Genomic DNA, 19,929 nt, shown 5'->3' on the forward strand with positions numbered 1-19,929 from the left:
TAATCAAAGATCTCTTGGCTAAGTATCTTTCCTTTCAGTCCCACACTAAGTGCAAGGCAGTGTAAATCACTTCTTCTTTTAGTGTTATATTAATGATTATTACTGAGAGGTTTTTTAAGATTTGTAATATTTGGGATCCACTTCATGTTATTCATTTTGTTATGTCCATGTTAGAATTTATTTATTTATGGAGTTAAAACCACTTTGAAAAGTAAAGTTGAAGCTGTAGTTGCCACTTATGTCAAGAATGAATATAAATATAAAAACATTTAAACACTCTCAGATTTTATATTTTTAAGTGTGTGCTGTAGAAGTACATGGAACTAGAAATTCATGGAGGTTCATAGTTGTAATCACAATATAAGCCTCTATCTGGTGATTTTATTTAATTTATTAAACAACTAGACACATTATTAAAGTTTTTAATATATGAATAGAAAGAGGTAATATGAAGTGGACATTTCAATTTAAATGCTTATGGCATTCATATGCTACAACTGTGTTTAAGTCTCTTGTTATTTCATATAATCTAACCCTTCCTAATATAAGTAACAATAAGAGCTATGTAAACCAGCAATCCTGTATTTTATAACAGTTCTGTAGACACATCAAACTTGCAGTTAAACCAAAAAATTAATAAATGAAAAAGAACCTGCTGACTTAATAAAGCATTTGCAAAATACGGGCAGGACAGGTGTACATATCGCACTACGCCTCAACAAAAAATGTATGTATTGTGTATCATGGCCTACAGCCCCCAATAAAAGCATTTCAAAATGAGTTTAATAAGTTACAAGTTAATTAATGTGTTGGCTAGTGTTAGTGAACAAATGGAGATCAACTGCCACCTCTGCTGAACATAGCAGTTCATTTTTCACAGCAGACATTCACAAGAGTGACATTTGAAATACTGGATGAAATTGCTTGGTGAATTGCTCATGTGTGGCTGGCATGGAACAAGTGGCCAATTACAAATGATATCCCTAGCAATCCATTACTTATTTGTGGCACTCTAAACTTCTTGTTTGTTTACACACTTAACTGACAGGCATGTTATAGTGTCTGTACTCTAGAGATGATAAAACAGGACTGCTCAACATATTCTGATCATTCTGAAAGCCTTACTCTGTTGTCTGAATAGATTTTTTTTAGTTCTACTTCTAGTCTAAATACCTTGTTTATTCTATCTGCATCATTGCCAAGCATAGGTCACATGGCTATGAATGCTGATGAAAGGGCTCTGAAATATTGTAAGCGGGGCCTGTATTCTACATGTTAAAAATCAAATTCCTACAGCTACTGTAATTATCAAACTGAGTGTGAAAACAAAAACAATGTCAGGCGATACCTTAAATCAGAGAAGCTCTATGTTCACCAGCAGAAAAGTGCTGTTGTTTTTCAATAGAAACAGCCATTTGCTGAAAGCTTAAATAGAGCCAAAAGAGAATAATGAGCAGATACCATTTTGGGAAAAAACTGTTATAGTTTTTGGAAAAGCAAACATTCCAGTCAAAAAGCTCTTAATATGAATAATAAAAGCTATTTGTTCCCTTTTATTATTTTTATCTCCAATCACACTTTTTTTTACAATTATTTTCAAAGTGATAAAACTTTGTCTTCAGATGTTTAGTGTGGCAACCTTTTAAATCTGTATGCCTAATTATTAACCAATGTAGATGCTAATTTGGCCAAAAATATATGTTACATTTTTAGGTCCTGAATTACACTATGTGATGAAAGGTATCCAGACACCTGGCTGAAAATGACTTAAAAATTCATGGTGCTGTCCATCGGTAATGCTGGAATTCAATATAGTGCTGGCCCACCCTTACCCTTGATGGTAGATTCCACCATCAGAGGCATTCATTTAATCAAGTGCTGGAAGGTTTCTTGGGGAATGGCAGCCCATTCTTCATGAAGTGCTGCACTGAGGAGAGATATTGATGTCCGTCAGTGAGGCCTGGCATGAAGGTGGTGTTCCAAGACTTCCCAAAGTTGTTTTGTAGTATTCAGGTCAGAATTATATGCAGGCCAGTCTATTACAGGGATGTTATTTTTGTGTAACCACTTCGCCACAGACTGTGCATTATGAACATGTGCTTGATCACGTTGAAAGATGCAATCGCCATCCCCAAATTGCTCTTCAACAGGGAGAAGCAAGAAGATGCTTAAAACATCAATGTAGGCCTGTGCTGTTATAGTTCCATGCAAAACAATGAGGGGTGCAAGCCCCCTATATGAAAAACATGAGCACACCATAACACCACCGACTCTGAATTTTACTGTTGGCACTACACATGCTAGCAGATGATGTTAACTCGGCATTTGTCATATCCACACCCTGCCTTCAGATCGCCACATCGTGTACTGTGATTCGTCACTCTACACAACATTTTTCCGCTGTTCAATCACCCAATGTTTACGCTCCTTACACCAAGCGAGGTGTCGTTTGACATTTACCGGGATGTGTGTGGCTTATGAGCAGCTGTTTGATCATGAAGTACAAGTTTTCTCACCACCCGCCTAACTGTCATAGGACTTGCAGTGGATCCCAATGCAGTTTAGAATTCCTGTGCGATGGTGTGGAGAAATGTCTGTCTATTACACATTATGACCCTCTTCAACTGTTGGCGCTCTCTGTCATTCAACAGACAAGGTCACCTGTATGCTTTTGTGCTGTATGTGTCCCTTTATGTTTCCACTTTACTATCACATTGGAAACAGTGGACGTAGGGATGTTTAGGAGTGTGAAAATCTCACATAAAGATGTGTGACACAAGTGACACCCAATCACCTGACCAAGTTCAAAGTCTGTGAGTTCCACGGAGTGCCCCAGTCTGCTCTCTCACAATGTCTAATGACTACTGAGGTCACTGATGTGGAGTGCCTGGCAGCAAGTGGCAGCACGATGCACCTAATATGAAAAACTTACGTTTTTGGGGGTGTCCAGACACTTTTGATCACATAGTGTATTTTTAATGATATGGTCAAACCCATTGCCGTACTGAATGCATGCATTTTGTTTTATCTAAGTTTACTGGTAGTACATGTGCAGAGAACCAGTCATTAATGTTCAAGAAAATATTAATTACATTTTCAGGCGTTGAAGTTTCTCTCTTGGAGTTGATTATAACACTTGCACTGTCTGTAAAGAGGCCTGATTGTGCTTCTTGGATATATGATCACATGATGTTGATCTTTGTGATACATCTCTAGTGATTATTTTCCCATCTGTAATTGCCATTTCATTATGTAAACTCATGGAGTTTCTTCATGTGACACTGCATCCTTAGACAGGATGAAAACCAATTGTCAGCAAGATATGTAATACTATTATGTTTGAGCTTATCTATGGGAATAACCATGAATTGCAGACTGAGATGCATTTTATGAGTGAGAAATATTAACAGTTGGTATTATTTTATCATTTAAAAATTGTATTTATGTTTAGAAATAATTTTGAAATCTGTATTGGGATTGACCAAGCATTTTATTTTGTGATGGATGTGTCACTGGTTTTGTGTATACACTCTTTCCCAGTACCTTTGAGAAGGGTATAAGCAATGAGACTGGGCAATAATTATTAATATTTTTACTGCTTTTCTTGTAAAGGGTATGAGAATAGCATAAATTCTTTTATAGTTGACAGTTCAGATCAAATGCTATATCAATGTTATGTTAAAAACTTTGAAATGCTGTAGTTTGGCATTTGGGATACACTCTTTTTCCATTACTGTCCACCATAAAAACCTTTTGAAAGTCTGCAGTGCATATTCATGTTAAACACTCCGTTTTCCTATATTCCTGTGTTAAAAATGAGTGCTTGATCTTTATTACCTATACTCAATTAACCCATTTCTTTTTCCATGGGAAGCTCTCTGTTATAGTTTTGAGTCTGTTGTTTGAAACTGTAACAGTGTTTAATCATGGATCACAACTAATGATCTACCATTTTATTTTGGTCATGAGGAAAGAGTATTTTTACAAATATTACTACTATTGTTGACAACCATAGGAAAAAAAAGCAGAAAATAATGTTCCTGTGAAAGTTATGTGACGGTTTTACACAATTGAGTTAAAAAATCATGGTACATCTATTTTTGTACTGTTAAAAATCACTTTACCTCCAGTAGATGTACTGTATAAACGGTAAAAAAGTTGCTAATTTACATGCCTGGATGTATTTCTAAATGAAACTTGAACTGGAGGAAAATGTGTAGTAGACCTGCTAAAATACTGCGGCTCAGCTAACATTTGCCCAATTAATAATTTGCCAATTTTTGTTAATTACTTTAAAGTAATGCAGATATTCGCATACACAATAGTAAACACTGTGACAATCTAGCCAAAAAATAAAATGTCTGGCAGAAATTAATTGTGCTCTCAAATGCAAATTTGCAAATCTTTCTATTCTTTGGAGCAATTGCCAAGTTGAAATAAGTAGCCAGTTATAAAACTGACTACTTTTTTTCTATAAAATGCTTTGTTGATTGAAAGCCCATTATGTGGCAGTCTTTTTCGTTGTGTCTATGAGTGACTCAGCATTTAAAAATACAATGAGTGCATCAGCAGATTTGCTTATATCAGTATTACCAATCAGTTATGCAACAGTTGTTACTTGAAACCATGTTGAACATAAACTTTCATTAATAATACTAAAATAAAAAAATGGATGTGTACTTATATGCACTTTCGTTTCTTTATCTGATTTGAAGAATCTGCCCAAAAGTTTTTTGAAAGTATTTCTTATACTCCTTCATATTACTAGTACCTTGTCTCCTAACTTAAGTTCTTGGAAAACTGATATGAGCAATAATGGTCATTCACACATACACCATTATGTAATGAATATGCAGAGACAATTGAAAATATGCCAGACTGTACTCAAACACAGATATGATGTTAATCATAAGTAGTTAGCTTAACCATTAGGCAATTGAGCACACCTGAATGCCTGACTCAAACTTTCATCACTGATGTTTCCACATATTATTTCTGAAAACGACTACTGCAGATTCTACCAAATACTTCATGAGTACTGTTGCAAACTATGTGCTGGGAACTAGAGTCGGTGAAGGTGAGAAAAAATGCCACATAATTTATCAAATGTTTGATAACATTTTAAAGTAATTTTCAAGTTGTTAGCACTCAACCATACAGTTGAACACAAAGTGCAGTTTTATAATTTAATTTAATGGAATTATTATTTATTTATTTAGCTCCCATAGATCTAATACAGTGAGACAGTCATATGGATACAGGGTGTATCAGATTATTACAAATTATACAAAAGGAACACATAAATAACCCTCTTGCAAGAGGAGATACGAGATGCGACAATAAAGTAATGAGACTGATATGGTGGAGAGGGGGGGGGGGGGGGGGGGGGAAGGTTGCCTACCGTTTTAGTCAAGTTTAGTGTTGTCTCCTTAACATTTCTGGGACTCATCTTCTGTAATATTCTCATCACAGCTTTTCTGTCATCTTGTGTTGTATGAAAATGGTGCCTTTTGACTGCCATTTTGACTCTTGTAGATAGAAAAAATTTGCATGGAGTGATATCTGGTGAATAAGGTGGCTGTGGTAGTACTGAAATTTGTTTTGAGGTTAAAAATTGCTGTACTGACAGAGCAGTATGGAAAGGCACATTATCATGATGCAGAGTCCAATTATCAGCAATGTTGACACAGACACGAAGGACTCTTTTACGAAGTCTTTCTAAAATTTCTTTGTAGTAATATTGATTAACTGTTTGCCCGGGAGGCACCCACTCGTTATGAGCAATTCTCTTGGAATCAAAGAAGCACATAAGCATGCATTTCGCTTTCAACTTTGACATGCGAGCTTTTTTTGCTCTGGGTGATCCCTTTGAGCAGCATTGTGAACTTTGGTGTTTTGTCTCTTGATCGTACTGAAAAAACCAACTTCCATCACCAGTGATAACATGGCTCAACAATTCTGGATTGATTTCCATTTGCTTTAACAGGTTGGCTGCCACATTTATCTGTGTTTCTCGCTGTTGTGGTGTGAGATTTTGTGGGACCATTTTTGCACAAATCATCCTCATACCAAGATCTTCAGTTATTATTAAAGAAACCATTTTTAAATTGATGTTCAGTTCTTATGCAATCATTTTCATGGATAATCTTTGATCAGATCGTAGGAGTTCATGCAGCCTGGCCAAGTCAACATCCGTCCGTGAGATTGATGGTCATCCACTGCGGTCTTCATCTTCAACATTATTCTGACTTCACTAAACATTTTATGACAACGAAAAACTTGAGCTCTTGACATAACCTCCTCTCCAAAAGCCTTCTGAAGTTGTTGTCCTGTTTTCACCCAATTTGACGCAAAAAGAAAGGGCATACTGTTGCGCAATATTATGCGGTTCAATTTCCATGAAGAGACACACAAACACGTGTTAACTTATTACAGCACAACTCACGACTGAGCAGTTGCATCAATGTGCTGCTTGGACTAGAAGCAGCTTATAGACCAAGATCAAAGACATTGTGCCTACGCAAGCCTGCAGGATTGCCACATCTTGCAAAGAAAATCAGTCTCATTACTTTATTGTCACGCCTCGTATAAGACAAAATACACATTAATGTGCATAGACAAAATTACACTTAAAAAATATAAAATAAAGGTAGATCTTAATAGCTACATAAAAGACATATTAATGTTAACAATGATTCCAACTACTGTAGTGCATTAGAGTACATTGTATTTAATTAAAAGAAAAATCAATTAGGGTTAACGCAATCGAAGTAGTCTTCTACTGATTGAAAGGAATTATCTATTATGAGGGTTGTTTCAAAAATAAGGTTCCCACATATTTTTAGACACAAGGAATATTTTATTTGAAAAAACAATTACACCATTGGAAAAGTTGATCCTTAAGCTATTTTTCCACATAGTCCCCATTTTTTCTATGCATTTTTTTCTCTTGAGTAATCCACTTTTGCATTCCCACCTCAAATAACTCTGCCACCAGCCCGTTGAGAAACTTGGAAACTTTTTCTTGCAGCTCCTTGTCCGTTTGGAATCATACATTGCCTAGGTGCTCCTTCAATTTCGAAAACAGATGGAAATCGCTGGATGCCAAGTCGGGGCTGTAAGGGGGGTGGTCAATGACATCCCAGCCAAATTTGTCAATTAACTCCTTCGTTTGTTGCGACACATGTGGACGGGCATTGTCGTGGTGCAGCCTTACGTCTTTGCTGAGTTTTCCCTAACGACAATTTTGGATTGCCCTTCGAGCTTCTTCATGGTTTTGCAATAATCACCTGCCGAGTTTATGGTGGTCCTTCTAGGCATAACATCAATGAGCAGTACACCACTCTGGTCCCAAAACACCGATGCCATGATATTTCCTGCTGACAGCGGATGCTTAAACTTCTTTGGTGGTGGTGATCCAGCCTGGTTCCATTGGCGCAAATGTTGTTTTGTTTCTGGAGTAACGTAATGGCACCATGATTCATCCCCCGCATTCACTCCAGACCTTGTAAGCACAGTCAATTCGCTGCTGTTTGTAGACTTCTGAAAGTATGTGCGGCACCGAGCCCACACACACCGTGTGGGAGCCTACCTTTTCATTCAATATCCTGTCAATTGAAGCTTCAGAAGCCTCAGGAATTTGAGCAGCTAGTGGATGGATAGTGATTCACCAATCTTCGAGCAGAATTTAATCATCTTTCGCCACAACTTCGTCAGAGATTGACGGCCTCCCACTTCATTGTTCATCATTGACGTCTGTACGGCTGTTAGAAAACCGTATTTCTGCAGGTGGTAACTTTCTTGCATGCAAAAATTGGATGATAACACAAATTTCACACCTGGCGGTGATGGTGATAATGGGCTCAATCAATTATGGTTGTCAGGCCGGTACTGTGCGTTGCAGAGCCATGGTGGTTGTTAGAATTGGTGGTGGGGAATCTGGCGAACACAGTGGTGTTGCCAGATTTCGCATTGCGCCATGCAAGATGAGGGTACAGAGTTGGGAACCTTACTTTTGAAACAACCCACGTAGATAGTGTTGAGCTGTTGTTTAAATTTGGGGAGCTCATGGACAAGTGATTTTGGTGATGGTGGGATAGCATTGAACACCTTGCAACTCATGTAATGGACTCATTTTTGTGCAGTACTAAGTTTTTTTTTAATACATAGCAGATGTCCATCATCCTCCTGTTATTATGGGTATATTATTAATAATTGGTTTTGTGTGGTTTGACATTTTTACCAATGAAACATAAGAGGTGGTAGATATATTGACATGCAGTTGTAAGTATCCCCAAATTTCTAAAAAGGTTTCTAGAAGGATGTCTAGGCTGGACTTTGCTCATCATCCTCATAACCCTCTTTCGGGCAATGAACATTTTTTGGAAAGTGGCTGATTACCCCAGGAAACTATGTTCATGGAAGTAACTAAAATAAGCAGTTTTTGTGGCGTCTCATTCAGAGACTGCTCCTGCAGTAAAACAATGATGCTCAGCTGAGTTTTTTGAGAAGTTGTGAAATAGGTTCAGACCACTTTAGATTGCTGTCAGTGTGTATGCCCAGGAACTCGGATGACACAAATTGTAGTAACCACTACCATTACATTTAATACTTAATTGATCGTCCACTTTTTAACTTACTTGGAAATGAACAAACTGCATCTTGTTAACATTTAGTGATAACTCATTATTTTCGAACCAATTGAGTACTTCATTAAAGACTATATTGGCCAATTCCTCAAGATTGTGGTTGGTAGTTTTGTAGATGAGGCTGGAGGTGTCATCTGCAAAAAGAGTAAAATGAGTTTTAGAGCCAGTACACAAGGTAAGGTCATTGATGAAGATGAGGAAGAGCAGGTGGCCAAATACAGAGCCCTTAGGAACACCACAGCCAATAGAGCCCCAGCTAGATAATGCAGAATGCCCCTCAGAGTTGTTCAAGATGACCTTCCACTTTCTTCCAGGTAGGTAGGATTTAATCCATGACCCAGCTGATCCACTTATACCATAACATACAGCCTTTGCTAAGAGTATTTCATGGTTAACACTATCAAAGGCCTTAGAAATGCCAAAGAAGATACCAACAGGAGATAATTTATTATTAAAAGACTCTAATATTTGATGGGTGCAGGAGAAAATAGTGTTTTCTGTTGATACACCATCTTGAAATCCAGACTGGCTACTCTTTAATACCCTATAATGAATGAGGTGGTCAATAAGTCTTCTGTGAACCAATTTCTCAAGAATTTTAGATAAGTTTGTTAAAAGGGAGATAGGCCAATAGTTGGTAATGTCTGTTTTATCACTTTTTTCAAAGAGAGCTGTGACAATAGCATACATCAGTCTCTCAGGAATGATCCCATACTGGATGGATTCGTTGGATATATGGCACAGTACTTTGCTTATTGGCTTATAGCATTTTTCCAGTAATCTTGAAGAGATACCATCAATGTCAACAGAATTCTTGCTATTCATCTCTCAAATTATATTCTCAATTTCATGTACTTTGACAGGAGACATTTTAATTCGCTTGTTTTGCTTGTTTTTTTTTATTATTATTATTAATAGCTTTTTGAAGGGACAGCATGGCTTCATTAACAGAACATGTTTTTTTCCAGTTTGTGCCTCTGATGACAAAGGGGCCAGTAATTATTTCAGCCTTTTCGTGAATTGTATCATTCGTTTTAATTTCTATGGTGTTTCCTGCAGCAGGGATTTTATCTGTTTCTCATTTTATTGTGTCCCAATGGTTTTAATTTTATTATTAGAGACATCAATTTCTGATTTTATAGCAACACTCTTTGCCCTTCTTACAACCTTTTTTTAGGATAGAGCAGTACACATTTGTAATGTTTTTCCTTTTTTAGACTATAACTGGATTTGAGTAAGGCATACAGATTCCTTTTCCTCCTGCAGGAAGTTTTAATGCCTAAGGTTAACCAGTTTTTAATAGATTAGGTTTCACATTTGGATTTGGCAGTCCTTTTAGGAAAGGCCACTTTGAATAGGCAGATAAATTCATTTAGAAAAGCATTATACTTGTCGTTAAGATTGTCAAAGAGCTCAGACAGGTTCCAATCAAAGGGAATTACAGAATGTATTGATAAATGCATGTAAAATACTCTGAAAGTTTTACTGCAGCAATTGTTCTTATTAAGAGCACTAATACCCTCAATTAAATAGCCAACCATCATGGTCTTAGAGCCCATTTAATATATGTTTTACAGTTGTGTTTATATTTCTGCTTCTGTCTAGTAAGGTGTTGTCAATTTGAATCACATGACTCCAGTGGGAAAATCCACAGTGCTGTTAAATTGAAAGGGTTCATTAAATGTGATCCCCTGATCTTTTTGTGAAGTTGTTTGTAGATCTATTCTGGATACTTGAATGACCATTGCAGCAGCATCAGTTGTTGATGCTTGTACTACTGTTGCAGTTGCTTCTGAGGAGAGTGATTTTCCTTCAGTCGGTTCAGGTTTTGCTGCCCTTGGTGAAGGCTCTGTCGTATTAGCAATTAACTCTGGCATTGCTTGCACAGGTGTTGGCTCTGTTGGATCCCGTGATAGTGGTGAATTTACTAATACTAGTAATATTGGGTCCACTGTTGGGCATTCAGTTGTAGTAATTTTGGAAAGTTGAGCTGCTGCATATGGTTGCTGAGGTACTGAATGTTGGAATGGTCTTGGTGATTTACTTCTGTTTCTGGTAATTACAGAAAGAATTTCCACAATTTTGCTGGAGAGAAGTTGCTGTGTAGGTCCTTAGCGGAATTATGTGAGGACAAGATATTGTTATACTTGAAACTGCAGAAATGGCAATACACTGCAAGGTAGTTTTTAATGTGTGAGCGAACCTTGGAAGGGGTAAGATGATCTTTTGAACAGAATGTTGTAAGTTGAGTTTTGGAAGGAAGAGGTGAATCTAATAACACTTTATTGTTTGGTTCCTATTAAATATTTAAATGATGAAAAAATTACAAGGAAAACTGTAATACTGTTAATGAAGAGCATGCTATATGTCAGTTGGCAGAAACAGATGAAAAGATAACATAACATAAAAAAAATATCGCTTGTGGGAGAGAAAACCAATTAAAAGCATACACGTTATGGCAAGGCATACCAAAAATGTAAAGGCAACTGCAATATTTGAACTAGGGGTATCTGAAACAGTAGGCAACGTAAGGTCTACATTGAAACTTTGTTTTTCATTCATGAAAATATAAAACTCATAAGGGTAAAAAAAAGTTTCTACCAACTTCATCCAGTTCATTGCCCTTTAAGACTGTAGTTTAGATAAACCTAAACAACTCATATTTTACAAATAAATAAATGATATGAATAGTCTTGAAATGGAAAACAACAAATTTTGTAATAGCAAATATGAGAATTAGTTGACAGTTTGACAAAAAATGAAATATTCTGTATATTTTACCTGCAGAAATGGAAATTAACTCACATTCATTTAAAGTCTTTTATTTTTGGGTGTCTATTTAGTGCATAATGTAACCTATATTGGAGATAAATGACAGACACATATTTTTAAAAGTGTGTCATCTCAAATAACTTTTGTGTTACCATTCCCATATTGATTGAAACATATCTGGTGTCTGCTCCTTAATCTTATACATAGGCAAGTTTGAACATATGTCATTCAGTTTCATATCTTTTGTTTGAAACCACAGGGTTATGCACAACCCCATATGATCCTAGTTAGCAACTGTGGCGGCAACCTCAAGAGAGGTCCCATTCTTTATGTTTTGAAGAGGCAGATCAGTGTTACTCATGGCATCATGGTGTGGATAGCACCCAATGTGACTCCAGGTCATGACTAGTAGTTACAGAGGGAGCTCTGAAGACACATCAGTATCTCATGGACATACTGCATCCTCATGTGTTGCTTCTCATGTGACATTATATGGTCCCATTTTTCAGCAGGACAGTGCTCATCCACACATGCTGAATGTCTCTGTGCACTGTTGGTGGAATGTTGAGGTACTTCCATGGTCAACAAGATCCTTAGATCTGTCCTAAATATAACATATCTGGAACTATGTCAGACACCAAATCTGTCCCAATGCCAATATCCAAGATATCAAGGAAAAGATACAAAATTTGTGGGACAGCTTGCCCTAAGATTGGGTACAATGGCTTTATGACACTGTCCCTAACTGAATCTGTGCATCCACATAGGCCAAATTGGAAGTCGGTTCATACTGACAAGTTCTTTGTAAATGTGACTAGATTTTGTAATAACTAAATTGACGTCGCATACCTTCTCAACCCATGAAACTTCATTTCGTTTCCATCTCTCCTTCTCAGCACTTCACTTTTTTGTTCGACAGTATGTATTCTTTCTTGTTTAGCAGATTGACACATTTGCTAATGATGATCAGCTGTTTACTATATATGTGACATTCTAAAAAGCAGTTGAATATGTCAAGTAAATATAATTAACAACTAAGTAAATTAAAGAGGAAACAGTACTGTAGATGATGATTAGATATCATAACTGGAGTGAATAGCTATTGTGTCTATCAGGAATGTCAGTTATTAATTAAATTTAATCTGCACAAGTCTGCAGACTACTGATATAGAATATATTTGCCTCTTATTTTTGTAATGAAAATTAGTGTTATGAAGAAACTTTTTTTTCTTTCTTTCAGATTTATTAGATCAGAAGATAATGCCATCATTATTAAAAAAGCCACTCCTGAGAGTTCTGGAACATATGTCTGCACAGCTGTCAATTCTGCAGGCTCAGCAGAAAAACAGATGGATGTATTTGTACAAGGTAGGTTCATGATATAATATGTAATGTTGGTGATTTATTTGTTAATGTGAATTTCATAAATCTGAAACAGACTAGGACTCAGGTCAATATCATTAAAGCCCACTTGTTTTCTCATGCAGTTCTTTATAAATAATTGTTATTGGTAAATAGAGAATATAACTTTCTAGATTAGATTAGATTAGATTAGGTTAGATTAATACTTGTTCCGTAGATCATGAATACGACACTTCGTAATGATGTGGAACGTGTCAGGTTAAAGAAAGATGTCTGTACAAGATATTACATTACACAAAATATTGCATGACACTAATGCTTAAGTTAGTTTTTTCCCTCCCTTAATTTATATCTAAAAATTCAGCCAATGAGTAGAAGGAGTTGTCATCTAGAAATTCTTTTAATTTATTTTTAAATGTTGGTTGACTATCTGTAAGGCTTTTGATGCTGTTTGGTAGCATAATTTACCCCCTTCTGTGCCAAAGTCAGATTTAACCCTGCATAGTGAAGATCATCCTTTCTCCTGGTGTTATAGCTATGCACACAGCTATTACCTTTGAACTGGGCTGGATTATTAACAACAAATTTCATAAGTGAATATATATACTGTGAGGTTACTGTGAGGATCCCTAGATCCTTAAATAGATGTCTGCAAGATGACTGTGGGTGGGCTCCAGCAATTATTCTGATTACACGTTTTTGAGCAATGAATACTTTTCTACTCAACGATGTATTACCCCAGAATACGATACCATATGAAAGCAGTGAATGAAAGTAGGCATAGTAAGCTAATTTACTGAGATTCTTATCACCAAAATTTGCAATAACCCTAATAGCATACGTAGCCGAACTCAGACGTTTCAGCAGACCATCAATGTGTTGCTTCCAGTTTAACCTCTCATCAATGGACACACCGAAAAATTTTGAAAATTCTATCTTAGCTACACACTTCTGTTCAAAGTCTATATTTATTACTGGAGTTGTGCCATTTACTGTACGGAACTGTATATACTGTGTTTTATCAAAATTTAAAGAGAGTCCATTTGCTGAGAACCACTTAATAATTTTGTGAAAAACATCATTTACAATTACATCACTTAGTTCTTGGTTTTTGGATGTTATTACTATACTTGTATCATCAGCAAAAAGAACTAACTTTGCATCTTCATCAATATGGAATGGTAAGTCATTAATGTATATCAAGAACAGTAAAGGACCTAAGACTGAACCCTGTGGGACCCCGTGCTTGATAGCCCCCCAGTTTGAGGAATCAGCTTATGTATTAACATTACATGAACCACTTATTTCAACTTTCTGCATTCTTCCAGTTAAGTATGAATTAAACCATTTGTGCACTGCCCCCCTCAAACCATAATGATTTAGCTTATCTAAAAGAATTCCATGATTTACACAGTCAAAGGCCTTTGAGAGATCACAAAAAATACCAATGGGTGATGCCTGGTTATTCAGAGCATTTAACATTTGATCAGTGAAAGCGTATATAACATTTTCTGTTGAAATGCTTTAACAGTGTTTAACATGGTCATTAATCAGCAGCATGATAAATTGACACAATCAGAGTATCTTCTTAAATAAGTCATTGGCTCAAAGAAGTTTTGGCTAATAGAAGCTTGTACATTATGAAAGACAGAAACTACTGAATAGGAATGGAAGTCTTGTTGGATGTGCGCCAAGGGAGCATAACAGGACTGCAATAGTTTCTCAGTACACATAGGGGTTAATTGTATAATGCTTTTAATCTTAGATTAGTGCAGAAAATCATCTTGGATCAAGATGAAATTGAATGCATTGACTACACACCAGACTCAGAGTATAGCACTATTCACTAAGGCCATCCTTGAGTAGCCAAATTTTGCAGATCAATTCAAGTTCAAATGCAAATGTCAGTTCACAAACTAGTGACATTACAAAACAAACACAAGTTGAAAAGAAGCAGATAATAATGGAGTTGCTATCAACAATGTTGTTAAATACATCCATCAAGTATTTGAAGATAAATGCTTTGCTCAAGTGACTTTTTGTGACCTAAGCAAAGACTTTGACTGTGTAGAACATCCACTACTACTCGAAAAAATGGATTTTTATGGTGTTAAAGGTAACAGCCTTAAGCTATTAAGATCATATTTACAAAACTGTAAGCAAGTTGTCTGTGTTGGGAAAAAAATGTCCAGTATAGAGCAAGTTAAGGTAGATGTTCCACAGGGATCTGTGCTGGTCCCTTTCCTTTTCTTATAATGATAAATGACCTGCCATCACTTATTAAATCCAGAACAGTGCTGTATGCTCATGATACAAAGTTTCTGAATAGCAGTAATGATCTTAATAGCCTTAAAACATGTGTTACAGAGACACTTGAGCAAGCTTAACTCTGGTTTAAAGCAAATGGGTTCTTGCTTAATGAAAGCAAAGCCCAGCAGATGGTATTTAGTTTAAAAGACGAGTTTCCATCTGCTGATCCTAGTTGTATTAAATTTTTGGGGGTGTATTTGGATGATAATCATTCTTGGAATCCACATATTAAGTATATTAGTGGTAAATTGTCTAGAGTAATATATTTGTAAAGGCAATTAATGCACTGTGTAACTAAAAATTATGTTAGAGTATCTTACTACTCATTTTTCCAAAGCATCTTATCCTACAGTATTATTTTATGGGGAAACTCCACTTGTGTGCATGATATACTATTGCTGCAAAAGAAAGCTATTAGGATAATCACAGGCTCACCATACAAGACTCACTGTAAACCTCTGTTTACTCAACAAAAAATCATGACAGTAATAAAACAATATATTTATTATTTTTTAATCTACACAAGAAAGAACTTACTTAAAGTAAAATGCAGGGCAAATATACATTGTTACAGCACTTGGACAAACAGCTGTATCTATATGCCCTACCACAGACTGTCAGAATCAGTTAACAGTTATGAACTTATGTACCACAAATTATTTAACAAACTTCCACAAGCTATACAAAATTTACCAGAGCAACAATACAAACATTTATGACTGGTTAGTTGTAAACCCATTCTACTGTATACAGGATTTCATGATCTGTGATATTAAACTGTAACGTTAATAACAGATCTGTTCTTTTATAGCATGTACTGTATCATATTATGTGTATGCTGTAATGGCTTCTACATCTACATCTACATGACTACTCTGCAATTCACATTTAAGTGCTAGGCAGAGGGTTCATCGAACCACAATCATACGATCTCTCTACCATTCCACTCGCTAAAAGTGCGCGGGAAAAACGAACACATAAACCTTTCTGTTCGAGCTCTGATTTCTCATATTTTATGTAGGTTGGGCTCAACAAAATATTTTCGCATTCGGAAGATAAAGTTGGTGACTGAAATTTCGTAAAAAGATCTCGCCGTGACGAAAAACGTCTTTGCTGTAATGACTTCCATCCCAATTCGCATATCATATCTGCCACACTCTCTCCACTATTACGTGATAATACAAAATGAGCTGCCATTTTTTGCACCCTTTCGATGTCCTCCGTCAATCCCACCTGGTAAGGATCCCACACCGCGCAGCAATATTCTAACAGGGGAAGAACGAGTGTAGTGTAAGCTGTCTCTTTAGTGGACTTGTTGCATCTTCTAAGTGTCCTGCCAATGAAATGCAACCTTTGGCTTGCCTTCCCCACAATATTATCTATGTGGTCTTTCCAACTGAAGTTGTTTGTAATTTTAACACCCAGGTCCTTAGTTGAATTGACAGCCTTGAGAATTGTACTATTTATCGAGTAATCGAATTCCAACAGATTTCTTTTGGAACTCATGTGGATCACCTCACACTTTTCGTTATTTAGTGTCAACTGCCACCTGCCACACCATACAGCAATCTGTTCTAAATCACTTTGCAACTGATACTGGTCTTCGGATGAACTTACTAGATGGTAAATTACAGCATCATCTGCGAACAACCTAAGAGAACTGCTCAGATTGTCACCCACGTCATTTATATAGATCAGGAACAGCAGAGGTCCCAGGATGCTTCCCTGGGGAACACCTGATATCACTTCAGTTTTACTCGATGATTTGCGATCTATTACTACGAACTGCGACCTTCCCGACAGGAAATCACGAATCCAGTCGCACAACTGAGACGATACCCCACAGGTCCGTAGCTTGATTAGAAGTCGCTTGTGAGGAACGGTGTCAAAAGCTTTCCGGAAATCTAGAAATATGGAATCAACTTGAGATCCCCTGTTGATAGCGGCCATTACTTCATGCGAATAAAGAGCTAGCTGCGTTGCACAAGAGTGATGTTTTCTGAAACCATGCTGATTACGTATCAATAGATTGTTTCCTTCGTGGTAATTCATAATGTTTGAATACAGTATATGCTCCAAAACCCTACTGCAAACCAACGTCTATGATATAGGTCTGTAGTTCGATGGATTACTCCTACTACCCTTCTGAAACAGTGGTGCGACCTGCGCAATTTTCCAATCTGTAGGTGCAGATCTATCGGTGAGCGAGCGGTTGTATATGAGTGCTAAGTAGGGAGCTATTGTATCAGCGTAATCAGAAAGGAACCTAATCGGTGTACAATCGGCACCTGAAGACTTGCCCGTATCAAGCAATTTGAGTTGCTTCGCAACCCCTAAGGTAACTACTTCTAAGAAACTGATGCTAGCAGCTGTTCGTGTTTCAAATTCTGGTATATTCCATTCGTCTTTCTTGGTGAAGGAATTTCAGAAAACTGCATTCAATAACTCCGCTTCAGTGGCACAGTCGTCGGTAACAGTACCATTGGCACTGCGCAACGAAGGTATTCACTGCATCTTGCCGCTTGTGTACTTTACATACGACCAGAATTTCTTCAGATTTTCTACCAAATTTCGAGACAATGTTTCGTTGTGGAACCTATTAAAGGCATCTTGCAGTGAAGTCCATGCCAAATTTCGCGCGTCTGTAAATTTTAGCCAATCTTCGGGATTTCGCGTTCTTCTGAACTTCGTATGCTTTTTCCGTTGCCTCTGCAACAGCGTTCGGACCTGTTTTGTGTACCACTAGGGATCCGTTCCATCTCTTACCAATTTATGAGGTATGAATCTCTCAATTGCTGTTGCTACTATATCTTTGAATTTGAGCCACATCTCATCTACATTTGCATAGTCAGTTCGGAAGGAATGGAGATTGTCTCTTAGGAAGGCTTCTAGTGACACTTTATACACTTTTTTAAATAAAATTATTTTGCGTTTGTTTCTGGTGGATTTGGAAGTAACGGTATTGAGCCTAGCTACAACGACCTTGTGATCACTAATCCCTGTATCAGTCATGATGCTCTCTATCAGCTCTGGATTGTTTGTGGCTAAGAGGTCAAGTGTGTTTTCGCAACGATTTACAATTTGTATGTTTTCGTGGACTAACTGCTCAAAATAATTTTCAGAGAAAGAATTTAGGACAATCTCGGAAGATGTTTTCTGGCTACAACCGGTTATGAACAAGTATTTTTGCCAACATATCGAGGGAAGGTTGAAGTGTATTTATTTGTTGCGGAGACTCAAATTTTCTCTGAACTGTTCTGAAACTATATCGTTGGAGTCTGGGGGTCAGTAGAAGGAGCCAATTATTAACTTAGTTCAGCTGTTAAGTATAACCTCCACCCATACCAATTCGCACGGAGTATCTACTTCTACTTCACTACAAGATAAACCACTACTGATAGACACAAACACTCCACCATCAATTCTGCCTAATCTATCTTTCCTGAACACCATCTGAGACTTCATGAAAACTTCTGCAGAACTTATTTCAGGCTTTAGCCAGCTTTCTGTACCTATAACGATTTCAGCTCCTGTGCTTTCTATTAGTGCTTGAAGCTCAGGGACTTTCCCAGCACAACTACAACAATTTACAACAACAATTCCGACTGTTCCTTGATCCAAGCACGTCCTGTATTTACCATGCACCCTTTGAGATTGCAGCCCACACCATACTTTCCCGAGGCCTTCTAACCTAAAAAACTGCCCAGTCCACGCCACACAGTCTCCGCTATCCGTGTAGCCGCCAGCTGATCTATTCAGCGGAACCCGAACAAGATAAGACAATAAAATTATTATTATTATTAATAATAATAAAATGGCAAGTAAATATTTGTATATGCTCCACCTACACAACTGACACTCAAAATATTTTTGTTGACCTGTAAGGTTAAGTTAAGGAGATTATAAACTTTCTAAGTAATGAGTGCAGATAATAATTGATCTCAAAATAATTCTTGGAGAAGACTCACAATTAGTGTGATAAGTTTGAAGGCAGTTTATGGACTATTAGTGGCACATTAATAAAGGGAAATTCAAAAAATTTTCAGTGAACTGTTAAGTATATAGAGCTCAAAAGCAGCCAGTAATAACTGGACAGCTCTTACATAAATGCTGTGTACTCTTGAGTAGCAATATGTAAATAATTTGTGTTGAATTTTTTACTACCACTACTGAACATGTGCTTAAGCTGCTATCACCGCTGCACACACATTGATGAACGGAGTTATTAGAAAGAATATGTAGGCCTCGGTCAATTAGGTAACTGATATGTAGCATCCAGTGAATAAAAGAAGATTGTTTCATTGGCTGTATCCACGAGTACAGTCATGTTTGATCACATGTCAGCTCTCAGGATTTTTTTATGCTTGCCACTTCTCTGTCCTTTGGTATTCTATGTTATTGTGCAAAATTCCAATTGCTTAATTTTGGATTCAGAATAAAACTAAATCACACAGTTACAGCTGCAACATGTGTCCTCCACAATAAACAGTTAGTGCAGCAGATCAGGAGCCTGAAACTGATGACACTGTATTTATTTGGAGTGTAGAATTAATTTTATTTGTCTCATAACATACAGCAACAAATCAAAGATTTTCGTGCTGGAGACACGTCAAATTACTTTTTAAAAAGTAAGGTTATAATAATTAACATATTTAAGGAGGCATTTCTGCATTTTTAGACATGAACAATTTAACAAGAACTTATACAACACTGATGGTCATTTTGCAGCTTGCAATACAATTTATACAATGTATTAACAATTAATTAAACAATTCATAATCTTTATTGTTTCTTTCATTTTCAAATTGCCAAACTGTGCTGCATGAATTCTTCAGTT

General features: G+C 36.8%; 1 protein-coding gene across 1 annotated transcript in view; it reads left to right on the forward strand.

Moving 5' to 3' along the window:
• LOC126298209 (hemicentin-1-like) overlaps positions 1-19,929 on the forward strand; it is a 748,827-nt gene that overhangs the window by 340,404 nt on the left and 388,494 nt on the right. The window contains exon 23 of the mRNA XM_049989513.1: positions 12,661-12,788. Within this exon, the coding sequence (XP_049845470.1) occupies positions 12,661-12,788 (128 nt within the window). The remainder of the gene's footprint in view (positions 1-12,660; positions 12,789-19,929) is intronic.

The sequence above is a fragment of the Schistocerca gregaria genome, chromosome X (genome assembly GCF_023897955.1).
Source record: "Schistocerca gregaria isolate iqSchGreg1 chromosome X, iqSchGreg1.2, whole genome shotgun sequence".
Taxonomy (NCBI): domain Eukaryota; kingdom Metazoa; phylum Arthropoda; class Insecta; order Orthoptera; family Acrididae; genus Schistocerca; species Schistocerca gregaria.